This window comes from Hemitrygon akajei, chromosome 14 (assembly GCF_048418815.1).
Source record: "Hemitrygon akajei chromosome 14, sHemAka1.3, whole genome shotgun sequence".
Taxonomy (NCBI): domain Eukaryota; kingdom Metazoa; phylum Chordata; class Chondrichthyes; order Myliobatiformes; family Dasyatidae; genus Hemitrygon; species Hemitrygon akajei.
Genome location: NC_133137.1, coordinates 42795676 through 42811081, shown reverse-complemented (window position 1 = coordinate 42811081; position 15406 = coordinate 42795676). Strand labels below are relative to the sequence as shown.

General features: G+C 45.2%; 1 protein-coding gene across 3 annotated transcripts in view; it reads right to left on the bottom strand.

Moving 5' to 3' along the window:
* Nucleotides 1-8103: 8103 nt before the first annotated feature.
* The window catches only part of LOC140738530 (histidine ammonia-lyase), an 80807-nt gene continuing 73504 nt past the window's right edge, over nt 8104-15406 (bottom strand). For all 3 annotated transcript variants that reach the window (XM_073065919.1, XM_073065916.1, XM_073065917.1), the window contains 3 exons: nt 10277-10385; nt 9827-9896; nt 8104-8622 (listed from right to left, as the gene is read on the bottom strand). In XM_073065919.1, coding sequence (XP_072922020.1) covers nt 8494-8622; nt 9827-9896; nt 10277-10385 — 308 coding nt within the window. In that variant the 3' untranslated portion in view covers nt 8104-8493. The remainder of the gene's footprint in view (nt 8623-9826; nt 9897-10276; nt 10386-15406) is intronic.

The following is a 15406-nucleotide window of genomic DNA, read 5'->3' as shown; positions in this document are numbered from 1 at the left end:
CATAACTTCCACCATCTCCAGCGAGATCCAACCTCATCTATTCCTCCCTCCCCCCAACTTTCCACAGAGATCACTTCCTACGTGACTCTTTTGTCCATTCATCCCTCCCCACTGATCTCTCTTCTGGCACTTACTCTTGCAAGCGGAACAAGTGCTATACCTGCCCCCACACCTCCTCCCTCAACACCATTCAGGGTTCCAAACAGTCCTTCTGGGTGGGGTGACACTTCACCTGTGAGTCTGTTGGGGTTATCGGGTGCTCCTGGTGTGGCCTCCTGTTTATCGGCGAGACCCAACGTAGATTGGAAGTCCACCTTGCCGAGCACCTTTGCTCCATTTGCCAAAAAAAGCGGGATCTCCCAGTGGCCACCCATTTCAATTCTATTTCTCATTCCCATTCCAACATGTCCATCCACTGTTGCGATGAGGCCACAGTTAGGTTGGAGGAGCAACACCTTATATTCCATTTGAGTAGCCAACCTAATGGCATGAATATCAATTTATAGAATAGTACAGCACATTACAGGCCCTTCGGCCCACAATGTTGTGCTGACCCTCAAACCCTGCCTCCCATATAACCCCCCACCTTAAATTCCTCCATATACCTGTCTAGTAGTCTCTTAAATTTCACTAGTGTATCTGCCTCCACCACTGACTCAGGCAGTGCATTCCACACACCAACCACTCTCTGAGTGAAAAACCTTCCTCTAATATCCCCCTTGAACTTCTCTCCCCTTACCTTAAAGCCATGTCCTCTTGTACTGAGCAGTGGTGCCCTGGGGAAGAGGCACTGGCTGTCCACTCTGTCTATTCCTCTTAATATCTTGTACACCTCTGTCATGTCTCCTCTCATCCTCCTTCTCTTCAAAGAGTAAAGCCCTAGCTCCCTTAATCTCTGATCATAATGCATACTCTCTAAACTAGGCAGCACCAGGAATGACCCTGTGGAAAGCAGAAAGAGGGGGGGGGAGGGAAAGATGTGGAAATCAGTAGGGAGGGATGAATGGACAAGGGAGTTGCCTAGGGAATGACCCTGTGGAAAGCAGAAAGAGGGGGGAGGGTAAATCTCCTCTGTACCCTTTCCAATGCTTCCACATCCTTCCTATAGAGAGGCGACCAGAACTGGACACAGTACTCCAAGTGTGGCCTAACCAGAGTTTTATAGAGCTGCATCATTACATCGCGTCTCTTAAACTCTATCCCTCGACTTATGAAAGCTAACACCGAGTAAGCTTTCTTAACTACCCTATCTACCTGTGAGGCAAATTTCAGGGATCTGTGGACATGTACCCCCAGATCCCCCTGCTCCTCCACACTACCAAGTATCCTGCCATTTACTTTGCACTCTGCCTTGGAGTTTGTCCTTCCAAAGTGTATCACCTCACACTTCTCCGGGTTGAACTCCATCTGCCACTTCTCAGCCCACTTCTGCATCCTATCAATGTCTCTCTGCAATCTTCGACAATCCTCTACACTATCTACAACACCACCAATCTTTGTGTTGTCTGCAAACTTGCCAACCCACCCTTCTACCCCCACATCCAGGTCGTTAATAAAAATCACAAAAAGTAGAGGTCCCAGAACAGATCCTTGTGGGACACCACTAGTCACAACCCTCCAATCTGAATGTACTCCCTCCACCACAACCCTCTGCCTTCTGCAGGCAAGCCAATTCTGAATCCACCTGACCAAACTTCCCTGGATCCCATGCCTTCTGACTTTCTGAATAAGCCTACCATGTGGAACCTTGTCAAATGCTTTACTAAAATCCATGTAGATCACATCCACTGCACTACCCTCATCTATATGCCTGGTCACCTCCTCAAAGAACTCTATCAGGCTTGTTAGGCACGATCTGCCCTTCACAAAGCCATGCTGACTGTCCCTGATCAGACCATGATTCTCTAAATGCCCATAGATCCTATCTCTAAGTATCTTTTCCAACAGCTTTCCCACCACAGACATAAGGCTCACTGGTCTGTAAATACCTGGACTATCCCTACTGCCTTTTTTGAACAAGAGGACAACATTTACCTCCCTCCAATCCTCCGGTACCATTCCTGTGGACAACGAGGACATAAAGATCCTAGCCAGAGGTTCAGCAATCTCTTCCCTTGCCTTGTGGAGCAGCCTGGGGAATATTCCGTCAGGCCCCGGGGACTTATCCGTCCTAATGTATTTTAACAACTTCAACACCTCCTCTCCCTTAATATTAACATGCTCCAGAACATCAACCTCACTCATATTGTCCTCATCGTCATCAAGTTCCCTCTCAGTGGTGAATACTGAAGAGAAGTATTCATTGAGGACCTCGCTCACTTCCACAGCCTCCTGGCACATCTTCCCACTTTTATCTCTAATTGGTCCTACCTTCACTCCTGTCATCCTTTTGTTCTTCACATAATTGAAGAATGCCTTGGGGTTTTCCTTTACTCTACTCGCCAAGGCCTTCTCATGCCCCCTTCTTGCTCTTCTCAGCCCCTCCTTAAGCTCCTTTCTTGCTACCCTATATTCCTCAATAGACCCATCTGATCCTTGCTTCCTAAACCTCATGTATGCTGCCTTCTTCCACCTGACTAGATTTTCCACTTCACTTGTCACCCATGATTCCTTCACCCTACCATTCTTTATCTTCCTTACTGGGACAAATTTATCCCTAACATCCTGCAAGAGATCCTTAAACATCGACCACATGTCCATAGTATATTTCCCTGAAAAAAAACATCATCCCAGTTCACACTCGCAAGTTCTAGCCTTATAGCCTCATAATTTGCCCTTCCCCAATTAAAAATTTTCCTGTCCTCTCTGATTTTATCCTTTTCCATGATAATGCTAAAGGCCAGGGAGCAGTGATCACTGTCCCCCAGATGCTCACCCACTGACAGATCTGTGACCTGACCCGGTTCGATACCTAATACTAGATCTAGTATGGCATTCCCCCTAGTCGGCCTGTCAACATACTGTGACAGGAATCTGTCCTGGACACACTTAACAAACTCTTCCCCATCTAAACCCTTGGAACTAATCAAGTGCCAATCAATATTAGGGAAGTTAAAGTCACCCATGATAACAACCCTGTTATTTTTGCACCTTTCCAAAATCTGCCTCACAATCTGCTCCTCGGTATCTCTGCTGCTACCAGGGGGCCTATAGAATACCCCCAGTAGAGTAACTGCTCCCTTCCTGTTCCTGACTTCCACCCATACTGACTCAAAAGAGGATCCTGCTACATTACCCACCCTTTCTGTAGCTGTAATAGTATCCCTGACTAGTAATGCCACCCCTCCTCCCCCTTTTCCCGCCTCTCTATCCCTTTTAAAGAACTGAAATCCAGGAATATTGAGAATCCATTCCTGCCCTGGTGCCAGCCAAGTCTCCGTAATGGCCACTACATCATAATTCCATGTATGTATCCAAGCTCTCAGTTCATCACCTTTGTTCCTGATGCTTCTTGCATTGAAGTACACACACTTTAGCCCTTCTACCTTACTACCTTTACACCCTTTATTCTGCTTCTCTTTCCTCAAAGCCTCTCTATATGTTAGATCTGGCTTTACTCCATGCACTTCTTTCACTGCTCTATCGCTCCGGGTCCCATCCCCCTTGAAAATTAGTTTAAACCCTCCCGAACTATGCTAGCAAACCTACCTGCAAGGATATTGCTCCCCCTTGAGTTCAGGTGCAACCCATCCAATCTGTATAGGTCTCACCTTCCCCAGAAGAGATCCCAATGGTCCAAAAATCTAAAACCCTGCCCCCTGCACCAACTCCTCAGCCACGCATTCAACTGCCATTTTCTCCAATTCTTACCATCACTATCACGTAGCACTGGCAGCAATCCTGAGAACGCCACCCTTGAGGTCCTGTTCTTCAGCTTTCTGCCTAGTTCCCGAAACTCACACTTCAGGACCTCATCCCTCTTCCTGCCTATGTCGTTGGTCCCAACATGTATCAGGACTTCTGGTTGCTTTCCCTCTCGTACCAGGATGTCATGCACCCGGTCAGAGACATCCCGGATCCTGGCACCCGGGAGGCAACAAACCATGCGGGTGTCCTTCTCACATCCACAAAATCTCCTGTCTGCTCCCCTGACTATAGAGTCTCCAATGACGACAGCTCTCCTCTTCTCCGTCCCATCCTTCTGCACCACAGGGTCAGACTCAGTGCCAGAGGCCCTGCCACCGTGGCTCACACCTGGTCGGTCGTCCTTGCCAACAGTATCCAGGATGGTAAACTTATTATTCAGGGGAATGGCTACAGGGGTGCTCTGCACTACCTGTCTACTCTCCTTTGCTATCCCCCCTCTGACTGTCACCCAACGACCTGCTTCCGGCAGCCTAGGTGTGACTACCTCCCTGTAGCTCTCATCTATGACTGCCTCATTCTCCCATATGAGTCGAAGGTCATCCAGCTGCTGCTCCAGATTCCTCACACGGTCTTCCATATCGCCCAGCCACAAGCACTTCTGGCAGATGTGACTCTGCGGGAGAGGGGAGTTCCCCCCAAGACTGCCACATCTCACAGGAGAGGCACATCACCGTCTCAGTAGGCATTGTAACGACTAACTGGGAACAAGCTCGTCCTCCACCTCTTCTCATCAAAGCCTCTCGAGTCAAAGCCTCAAATCTCCACTCCTTCACTGGCCCACTCACTCACTGGCTGCTTTCCACAGGCCGCTCCGCTTGAGGTAACCCTCTATTTATTTGTTTGAGCATTTCAAACTGCTTGGTCACCTGACCTTGATTGCCCAATCAGCTGCTTTCTGCTGAGTCTGAGCTATTCAAATCTTGATTGACTTGATTGCACAGTCCAACTGCCAAAACTGCCAGAATCTCTCGAGTCAAAGCCTCAAATCTCCACTCCTTCACTGGCCCACTCACTCACTGGCCACTTTCCAGTGAGTGATTTCTCAGATTTCTGGTAATTCCACCCCGCTTCCTTCAACATTCCCCATTGAATAAGAGGGGAAGATTCTGAGCTTGTGTTCTCTCTCTACATGGCCTCTTTAATCCATCAATCTGGTTAATTCAGATAATGTGTTCAGCTGCCTCATTATAAGAAGGATGTAGAAGGTTTAGAGAGGGTGTGGAGGTGATCTACCAGGAAGCTGCTGGATTAAGGAGCATGTATTATTGAGGGTAGGTTGAGAGAGCTAGAGCTTTTCTCTTTGGAGAGGAGGAGAATGAGAGGTGACTTGTTGGAGTTGTACAAGAGGCACAGCTCGAGTGGATAGCCAGAGACTTTTCCTCAGGGCACAAATGGCTAATACAAGGGGCTATAATTTTAATTCCTACCTTCCCTCGACCATCACTCACTGGCACTCATCCCCCAATCACTGCAATCACCTCCCCACCATCTCTGCCCAGCCCCCCTGGATCACAGCTTAGAATCAGCGAAGGAGAAGTATGTCGACTGTTCCAGCGACTTAAGACCCGAAAATCTCCAGACCCAGATGGGGTCTCCCCCTCCTGTCTACGAGCCTGTGCTGATCAGCTGGCTCCCATCTTCACTCAGCTCTTTAACAGATCTCTGGAGCTGAGTGAGGTTCCGACTTGCTTCACCATCACAGGACTGAACGACTACAGACCTGTCGCACTGACATCTGTAGTCATGAAATCCTTTGAACGCTTGGTGTTGAACCACCTGAAGACCCTCACCAGCAGCCTGCTGGATCCCCTGCAGTTTGCCTACCGGGCAAATAGGTCAGTAGACGATGCAGTCAACCTGGGACTGCACTATATCCTGCAACATCTGGATCGTCCTGGGACCTATGCTCGGATGCTGTTTGTGGATTTCAGTTCGGCGTTTAACACCATCGTCCCTCATACCCTCTGCTCCAAATTGTCTCACCTTACTGTGCCACCTGACCTCTGCGATTGGATTTACAGCTTCCTGACCAACAGAAGTCAGCAGGTAAGGATGGGACAGGTCACCTCGGATATTCGAATCACCAACACCGGCGCCCCCCAGGGGTGTGTCCTCTCTCCACTGCTGTTCTCCCTCTACACCAATGACTGCACCTCCTCCAACCCCTATGTGAAGCTTTTGAAGTTTGCAGACGACACTACCATCATCGGACTCATCCAGAATAGTGATGAGTCTGCATATCGACAGCAGGTGGACCAACTGGCGCTCTGGTGCAGTCGGAACAATCTGGAGCTGAGCACGCTCAAGACAAAGGAGATGATAGTGGATTTCAGGAGACATCCCCCCACTATGTCTCCCCTCACAGTCCTCAGCAGCCCTGTGTCCACCGTGGAGAACTTCAGGTTCCTGGGAACCACCATCTCTCAGGATCTGAAGTGGGAGCAGAACATCAGCTCCATCCTGAAGAAGGCCCAGCAGCGGATGTATTTCCTGTGGCTCTTGAGGAAATACTGTCTGCCTCAGGAATTGCTGCTGCAGTTCTACACTGCAGTCATTGAGTCTGTCCTTTGCACCTCCATCATTGTGTGGTTTGGAGCCGCCATCAAGCAGGATAGAACCAGACTACAGCGCACAGTGAGGACTGCCGAGCGCATCATTGGAGACTCCCTGCCCTCTATTGTGGACCTGTACTCTTCCAGATTGAAGAAGAGGGCGGGGAACATCATAAAGGACTCCTCCCATCCTGCGCACGGACTGTTTGATCTGCTTCCGTCTGGTAGGCGCTTCAGATCCCTCCAGACTAAGACTAATAGGCACTGGAGAAGTTTTTTCCCTACTGCGGTCACTTTGCTGAACAGTTAACTGCCAGTTAACTGTCGGCTAACTATTACTTGGATTGCACTACCTGTATGTATAATCTATATTTTCATTTATATTTATCATTATTATTGTTATGAGCAGAGAGACAACATCTGCCGGAAGTAAATTCCTTGTATGTGCATAGGTACTTGGCGATTAAAGTCTGATTCTGATTCCGATTCTGATTGGGGGCAAGTATCGGAGGGGACATCAGAGTTAAGTTTTACACAGAGTGGTGAGTGTGTGGAAAGCCTTGCCAAGGGTGGTGGTAAATACAGATACACTAGGGGCATTTAAGAAAATCTTAGGCACATGGATGATAGAAAAATGGAGGGTACAACAATGTGGGCCAAAGGGCCTGTATTGTCCTCTATGTTCTATTAAACCAGTTTGCAACCCTGTATCTAAGGAGAGATGTGCTGGCACAGACGAAGTTCACAAGAATGACTGCAGGAATAGAAGGTTTGATACGTGAGAAGCATTTGATGTCTTTGAGACTGTACTCGGTGAAGTTTGGAAGGATGAAGGAGGAGTCTCTTTGAGACTTAAAGACAGGATGTTTCCATTAGTAGGAGAGTCTAGGATCTGAGGGCATAGCCTCAGACTGAAGGGATGTCTCTTTAGAACTGAGATGAGGAGGAATTTCTCCAGCCAGCCAGGTGGTGAATCTGTGGAATTTGTTGCCACAGACGGCTATGGAGGTCAAGTCAGCTGGTGAGCACCCCATGCTGTAACCAAGATTGGAAAAAGGGCAGATGAAACACGGCAGAGATTGACAGGTTCCTGATTGGTAAGAGGGCTAAGGCGGATAAATGCAGTTCAAACAAACTAGCCTTGAATCAACAGAACAGACTCAAAGGACTGAACAGCCTAATTCTGCTCCTACATCTTATGGTCTAATTCATTAACAGTGGCAAACCTGACAGAGATGTCCTCTGTGTCCTCACCATCCCACCTGCAGCTTCAAATTGTTTTCTCCTTTGCCAGCTGCCTCTGATTGGTTTTCCACCTGGTGCCTCTAGGCCCTACCCCCTCCCCTATCTCTATTACTGGGCTTTGGCCCTCTCTTCCCCCCCATTCCTGATGAAGGGTCTCGGCCCGAAACGTTGGCCACTCTTTTCTCACGGATGCTGCCTGACCTGCTGAGTCCTTCCAGCGTTGTGTACGTATTCTTTGATCCACAGCATCTGCAGTTGTATTTTTGTGTTTTGATTTAACTCTTTCTCTCTCCTCAAATGCTGCTGACTGGCTGAGTGTTCCTGCAATTTTTGTCATATTTCAGACTTCCAATATTTGCCAAATTTTGATTTTCACACAAGTAAGGAATGCAGAAAAATGACCAAGGAGACTGAAGTAAATCAAAGTAAGAGATGGGAGCAATGTTCCAAATATTTATTACTAAAAACACTGAATTATGTAATGGTTATTACATTGCAAGTGCTAATATTAAGCTAACTGTGCCTAGTTACACCAAGGTCCAATCTTAAAAGGGTCAGGCTGGGAACACTGGATCTCCTGACTCGGATTCTGAGATACATTATTGATCATATCAATCACTTGAGTATTAAGTAATGTCAATGCTTTTTTGACAATTTAACAATTTATAAAATTATATTAATTTATAATTATATAAACACATAACCATTTATAAAATTAATTTGTCTTTTAGTTACCCTGCAAACATTACTGATAAACACTGCACAGTTTTGTGAAGATATATTACATAAGTTTCACGCAATTTGGTTCCGATCACCAGGCTGGGGGGAGCTACTCCTTACAAGCTTGTTTGATGGAAGAGTCTGACGGCAGGGTAAAGGCGGTTGGCGAGACAGGTCTGGCCTCAGGCAGGTTGGCTAATCGGTACTTCTCGATGTATGGATAAGCCACTTCCCAAACCTGTGGGGAGGAGGAGGTCAGTCACCAAGGAAGGACCACAACAGAATGGCTGCCGCATTTGAGAGCAGTTGTAGAGACTTGCCCTGGCATGAGGCAAGAATCTGGCTCTCAGTTACACTCTACTAATCACACTAGATCATTATCTCGTACTCCTAGACTAGACAATCATAACATTGTTCAGCACGGAGCCAGGCCGTTTGCCACCTTTCCATGTTAACCCTGTTGCCCAGCACTTGGCCCACAGCTCTACATGCTTAAACAATATCAGTGTTAATCTGGGCACACAAATGCTACCAGCAAAATGGCTGCGAGCACCCTCTCCATCAGGACATTCCAGGTACTCACCACACTCTGGGTGAAAAAGATCCCCCTCTGATCCCCTCTAAACTTGTTCCTCCTTTCCCCGAACCCATGTCCTCTAGTTTTATCCACCACTGATATGGTGAAACCTCCTGCTAATATAATTAATTATTCCAGCACCTTTCTGTGAGTCACCTATACATATCTGCTCTTCCAGCTCCCACTGACTGTCAGGTAGCCTGCAGTATAACCTCAGCAAATCTTTCGCCCCTGTTAATTTCTAAACTCTACCCACATGACCTCATTTGAAGATCTTTCTACAACATCCTCTGACGTTAGTGTAGCGAATATTGTCTGAAACTTCTAAACCCTGAAACATTAAGCTGCCCCGTATTCAGCCATGACTCAGTGATTGCAACAGTGTCACATTCCCACATACCGATCAACATTCCGTTTATCTGCCGTATCAAGAGCCTTCATTAACCAAGCCAGCCCACCTCAGATCCCTGTCTGCATCTTCTTTTGGACTGAATTCTTGAATAGTCTGCAATAATGCAGCGACCATGGACAGAATTCAATCAGGCTTGTGAAGCATGGCCTACCCCTCACAAAGCCCTGCTGAGTATCTCCAATCAGATGATGCTTCTCCAAATGTTCGTAAGAATCAGTCTCTAAGAATCTTCTCTGATAATCTGCTCACCACTGAAGAAAGACTCACTGGCCTATAATTCCCAGGGTTATCCCTACTCCATCTCTTGAACAAAGGAATAATATTTGACACCTCCAATCATCTGGTATTGCTCCTATGGCCAGTGAGGACACAGAAGGTTGGATATTTTTGTTTAAATATATTTTATGGGTTGGACATTTTTATCATCTGTAAACGTGGGAGGTACCAACTTGCCTTTTGCTCCAGCAGTAACCGATGGACGACATCAATGTCTGGTGCCATGAATCGGTCTTTAATCCAGGGCCTGGAAAGTGAAGGGCAACAAAGCATCAAACGACTTGCAGCAATCTCAGTCAGCACTCCGACATGAAACTTAGTGGTTAGCAGCACACCTTACAGCGCTCAGCTGGAAGATTGGGATCTGATTCCTGCTACTATCTGTAAGCAGTTGTACGCTCTTCCCATGACCATGTAGGTTTCCTCCGGGTGCTGCGGTTTCCTCCCATGGGTTAGGATTAGCCAGCGCCGGAAGCTGGGTGACATTTGCGGGCTGCTCCCCGCACGTCCTCGCTGATATGATTTGATGCAAACGATACATTTCACTGTATGTTTTGATTTGATGCATGTGTTTTAAATAAAGTTAATCTTCAAAAAAAAATGAGTCAGTCATCACTCCAAACATACCTCACTACGGAACGAACCAGATCGTAGACCTTTTCCAGAGGAGTGGTTGTCTTGAGAGGCCGTAAAAACTCGATCCCCTGGCAAGCAGCAAGCAACTCTATGCTGAGCACTGAGTGAAGCAGAAACAGTTGACCTTCAATTATCCAGTTCAGGCACACACAGTCAAAATGGCAATTAACAATCTGTCCAAATAACATCATCAAAACAGTAATCGACATATCAGCAAAATGCAAGATCCTTTATCAGTATCAAAAAACTTTCTAACAGGGTCAGCACTTTCTTAATAGAATGTAGGCCCACGCACAGCATCTCATCAAAAACTCCCAATGTGGTGACCGCAGAGGAATGGGTCACTCAACCTAAATCCATGCCAATGCTGGTGTTTGGCAACCAAGTCTCACTTTGCCCCAACTACCACCATAACGTCCGATCCCTCTGCCGTGTACTTCTCCTGTTTACCCTTGAATAGTATCTACACTGTCCAACCATTCCCCGGGCAGTGTCCTGGGACTGGGAATGATCTGCTTCTGGTCCAGGTCTGTGGGTTCTGAAGTGGCTGATAAGGCATGGGAAGCAGAGAGATGATGGATGGTGGGACTAAGGCAGTGTAGTCCTTGCACTGCAATAAATGGCCATGAGGATCAGGAATTGGCTTATTGTTGTCATATGCACTAATATAAAGTGAATAGATTGTTTGTGTGCCATCCAAACAGATCATGTTGTATATCACTACTTTTAAAAGGTAAACAGAATACAAAATACAGTCGGCCCTCCTTATCCGCAGGTTCCGCATGCACGGATTCAACCAACCACGGATCGGGAAAACCCGTAAGTTCTCTCTCCAGCACTCATTGTTTGAGCATGTACAGACTATTATTTTCTTGTCATTTTTCCCTAAACAATACAGTATAACTATTTACATATTATTTGCATTGTATTAGGTATTATAAGTAATCTAGAGATGATTTAAAAGTACAGGCAGTCCCCGGGTTATGAACGAGTTCCGTTCCTGAGTCCGTCTTTAAGTCGGATTTGAAGTCGGAACAGGTACATCCGGTATTATTTAGCCTCAGTTAGTAAAACGTTTGTCTTAGTATAATTTCCCCATGGGGATGAATAAAGTATCTATCTATCTATCTATCTATCTAGTATATATTTTACCTTTCTATGCATATAAAACACTTAAATACATATTTCAATAATTAAACCACTGCGTTGCTTAGTAATAATTGTAGCTTTCATCGGGGCAGGGCCATTCACATGCTCCATTAAAATTGTTCCGATCGTTGACCGACTGTAGTCTAACACTTTTCCAATGACCGATGGCATTCCACCTCTTTCCGATCGCTTTATTACTTCCACTTTATTTTCAATTGCGATTGTGATTATTTTCGTGAACAGAAACCCTGCGGATTCAGAGCTGTGCCAGGTCCTAAAGTCCACCGCACTGATACATGTTAAGTAAGGTCCAGGTTTCCGCTGGGTCCTAAAGACCTCCACATTGAGCCAGGTTAAATAAGAGACTTGAGCATTTGCATTTTTTTGGTATCCACGGGGGCTCCCGGAACCAATCCCCTGCGGATAAGGAGGGCCGACTGTACAGTGTTACAGTTCGAGACAAAGTGCAGTGCAAGGTAGACTGGGAGATCAGAAGCTCATCCTTCAACATAAGAGGTCCTTTCAGGAGTCTGATAAGCTGCCCATGAGCCTGGTGGTACATGCTCTCAGACCTCAGTATCTTCTGCCTGATGGGAGAGGGGAAGGGTTAAAGTCCAGGGTGAAAGGGGTCCTTGATAACACTGGCTGCTTTACCGAGGCACTGGGAAGTGAGGACAGTTAATGGAGGGGAGCCTGCTTTGCTTGATTGACTGGGATGCATCCACAACTCTGCAGTTTCTAGTGCTCTTGGGCAAAGCAGCTGCTATAACAAGCCATGATGCAACTGGATAGGATGGAGCATCTATAAAGGCCGGGGAGGGTCACTGGAGAAATGTGGAATTTCTTTACCATCCTGAATTCTCCTTCTCCCCGGGAGACTGAGATAATCCTCTCTGAATTGTTTCCTGTCCTCCTGAGGTTGATGTTCACAATCACACGTGCTTGCAGGTGAGTGAGAGATATGGCCAGGGAGAGGACACTTATCCTGCTGGTGGATTAAGAGGGTTTAGTGGCAATTTCTTTCCAGCACTCTGAAATATGTGCTGTAGGGTGACCTTGCCTCAAGAGCATCAACAGGTCAGCAGACCACATGCCACAGGAGCAGAATTAAGTCATTTGGCCCATCGAGTCTTCCGCCATTGGATCATGACTGATTGACTTTCCCTCTCAACCTCATTCTCCTGCCTTCTCCCTCTAACCCTACTAACCAAGAACCTATCAACCTTTTTATTAATTCTTTAATATAAGTTTCTACACTACAACAGAAAAAACACCAAAAGGAGATTTATACAGTGCAAAACGAATGTGTCTAATACACAATTCATAACAATACAGAAAAAGCACCCAAAATGAAATCATATAAAGTTAGTATCCTGGCCACCCTCCCACTACAAAACTCCAAGCCAACCATTACAATGTAAAAAAAAGTTAGTCAAAGCTTTCATCACCACAGAGCTGTAAATATAAAAAAGTATAATGCCTACTACCTAATCTATAATGTATTTCACAACAGAAAAAAACTGTAAAACATAACCAGAAAAAAAAGCTGAAAGTAATGGATTGCAATACAGAAAAGGATAAACCTTTAATCTAAAGAGGAATTATGAAAGTATTGAAGAAAAAGTCCCCACATCTTATGAAACTTAATGTGGGGATTAAGAAGTGAATAATGAATCTTTTCAAGGTCTAAGCAGGACATAATGTCTCTAAACCATTGAACATGAGTGGATGTGGCAACATCTCTCCACCTAAGAAGAATTAACCATCTAGCCAAAAGAGATGCAAAAGATAATGTTTGACGTTTAGTCGGACTCAAATGCATGTCAACTTCACCCAAGGTGCCAAAAAGAGCAATCAAATGGTTAGGTTCTAAATGGCAATTAAGAATATGGGATAAAGTTAAAAAAAATCTCTCCAAAATTTCTCCAAACTAGGACAGGCCCAATACATATGAATAAGAGAAGCCTTGCCCCCTTTACACTTATTACAAAAGGGACTAATAACAGGATAAAACCACGATAATTCAGTTTTAGACATATGAGCCCCATATAACCATATAACAATTACAGCACAGAAACAGGCCATCTCAGCCCTTCTAGTCCATGCTGAACGCTTACTCTCACCTAGTCCCACCTACCTGCACTCAGTCCATAACCCTCCATTCCTTTCCTGTCCATATACCTATCCAATTTTACTTTAAATGAAAATATCGAACCTGCCTCTACCACTTCTACTGGAAGCTCATTCCACACAGCTACCACTCTCTGAGTAAAGAAGTCCCCCCTCATGTTACCCCTAAACTTTTGCCCCCTAAATCTCAACTCATGTCCTCCTGTTTGAATCTCCCCTCTCAATTGAAAAAGCCTATCCACATCAACTCTATCTATCCCCCTCATAATTTTAAATACCTCTATCGTCCCCCCTCAATCTTCTATGCTCCTAAGAATAAAGACCTAACTTGTTCAACCTTTCTCTGTAACTTAGGTGCTGAAACCCAGGTAACATTCTAGTAAATCTCTGTACTCTCTCTATTTTGTTGACATCTTTCCTATAATTCGGTGACCAGAACTGTACACAATACTCCAAATTTGGCCTTACCAATGCCTTGTACAATTTTAACATTACATCCCAACACCTATACTCAATGCTCTGATTTATGAAGGCCAGCATACCAAAAGCTTTCTTCACCACCCTATCCACATGAGATTCCACCTTCAGGGAACTATGCACCATTATTCCAAGATCACTCTGTTCTACTGCATTCCTCAATGCCCTACCATTTACCATGTATGTCCTATTTTGATTAGTCCTATCAAAATGTAGCACCTCACACTTATCAGCATTAAACTCCATCTGCCATCTTTCAGCCCACTCTTCTAACTGGCCTAAATTTCTCTGCAAGCTTTGAAAACCTACTTCATTATCCACAACACTACCTATCTTAGTATCATCTGCATACTTACTAATCCAATTTACCACCCCATCATCCAGATCATTAATGTATATGACAAACAACACTGGACCCAGTCCAGATCCCTGAGGCACACCACTAGTCACCGGCCTACAACCTGACAGTTATCCACCACTACTCTCTGGCATCGCCAATCCAGCCACTGTTGAATCCATTTTACTACTTTAATATTAATACCTAACGATTGAACCTTCCTAACTAATCTTCCTTGCGGCCTTGTCAAAGGCCTTACTGAAGTCCATATAGACAATATCCACTGCTTTACCCTCGTCAACTTTCCTAGTAACCTCTTCAAAAAACTCAGTAAGAACCTTGAACTGCAAAAGGCAGTGGTGAGCACATAAAGAGGTTGAGTTAACTGACTTAAGAATTGAATCCCAAACCTCATCGGACAGAGAAATATTTAAATCAGGCTCCCAGGCAGTTCTGATTTTATCGAAGGGAGCACACCTCAAGGTCGCTAACTTATCGCGAATAGTAGATATTAAACCTTTGCCCAATGTCCACAACATTTTTCTCCAGCATCTCAGAAAAGTTTGATATTAAAGGATTAATAAAATGTCTAATTTGAAGCTATCTAAAGAAATGAGTATTAGGTAGGTTAAACTTTGCAGACAGCTGTTCAAAAGTTGCAAATCAATTATCAATGAAAAGATCTTCAAAACGCCTAGTGCCCTTTCTGTACCAGTCATGAAATGTTAAGTCCTGCATAGAAAGTCAAAAAAGTTGGTTATATAAAATAGGACTAGAAAGAGAGAAACTGTGAAGGCCATTATATTTTCTGAACTGAGCCCATACTCTCAAAGTATGTCTAATAAGAGGACTAACAATTAGTCCAGGCAAATGACAAGCAAGTGTGGATCCAAGAAGTGCAGAAATGGAAAAATCCTTACTAGAGTTCAACTCCACTGCCTCCCATTTTGGGCAGTCAGGCTGATTATGAAAGAAAGACCAAAAAGTAAGACAACGAATATTGGCTGCCCAATAATATAAACGAAAAT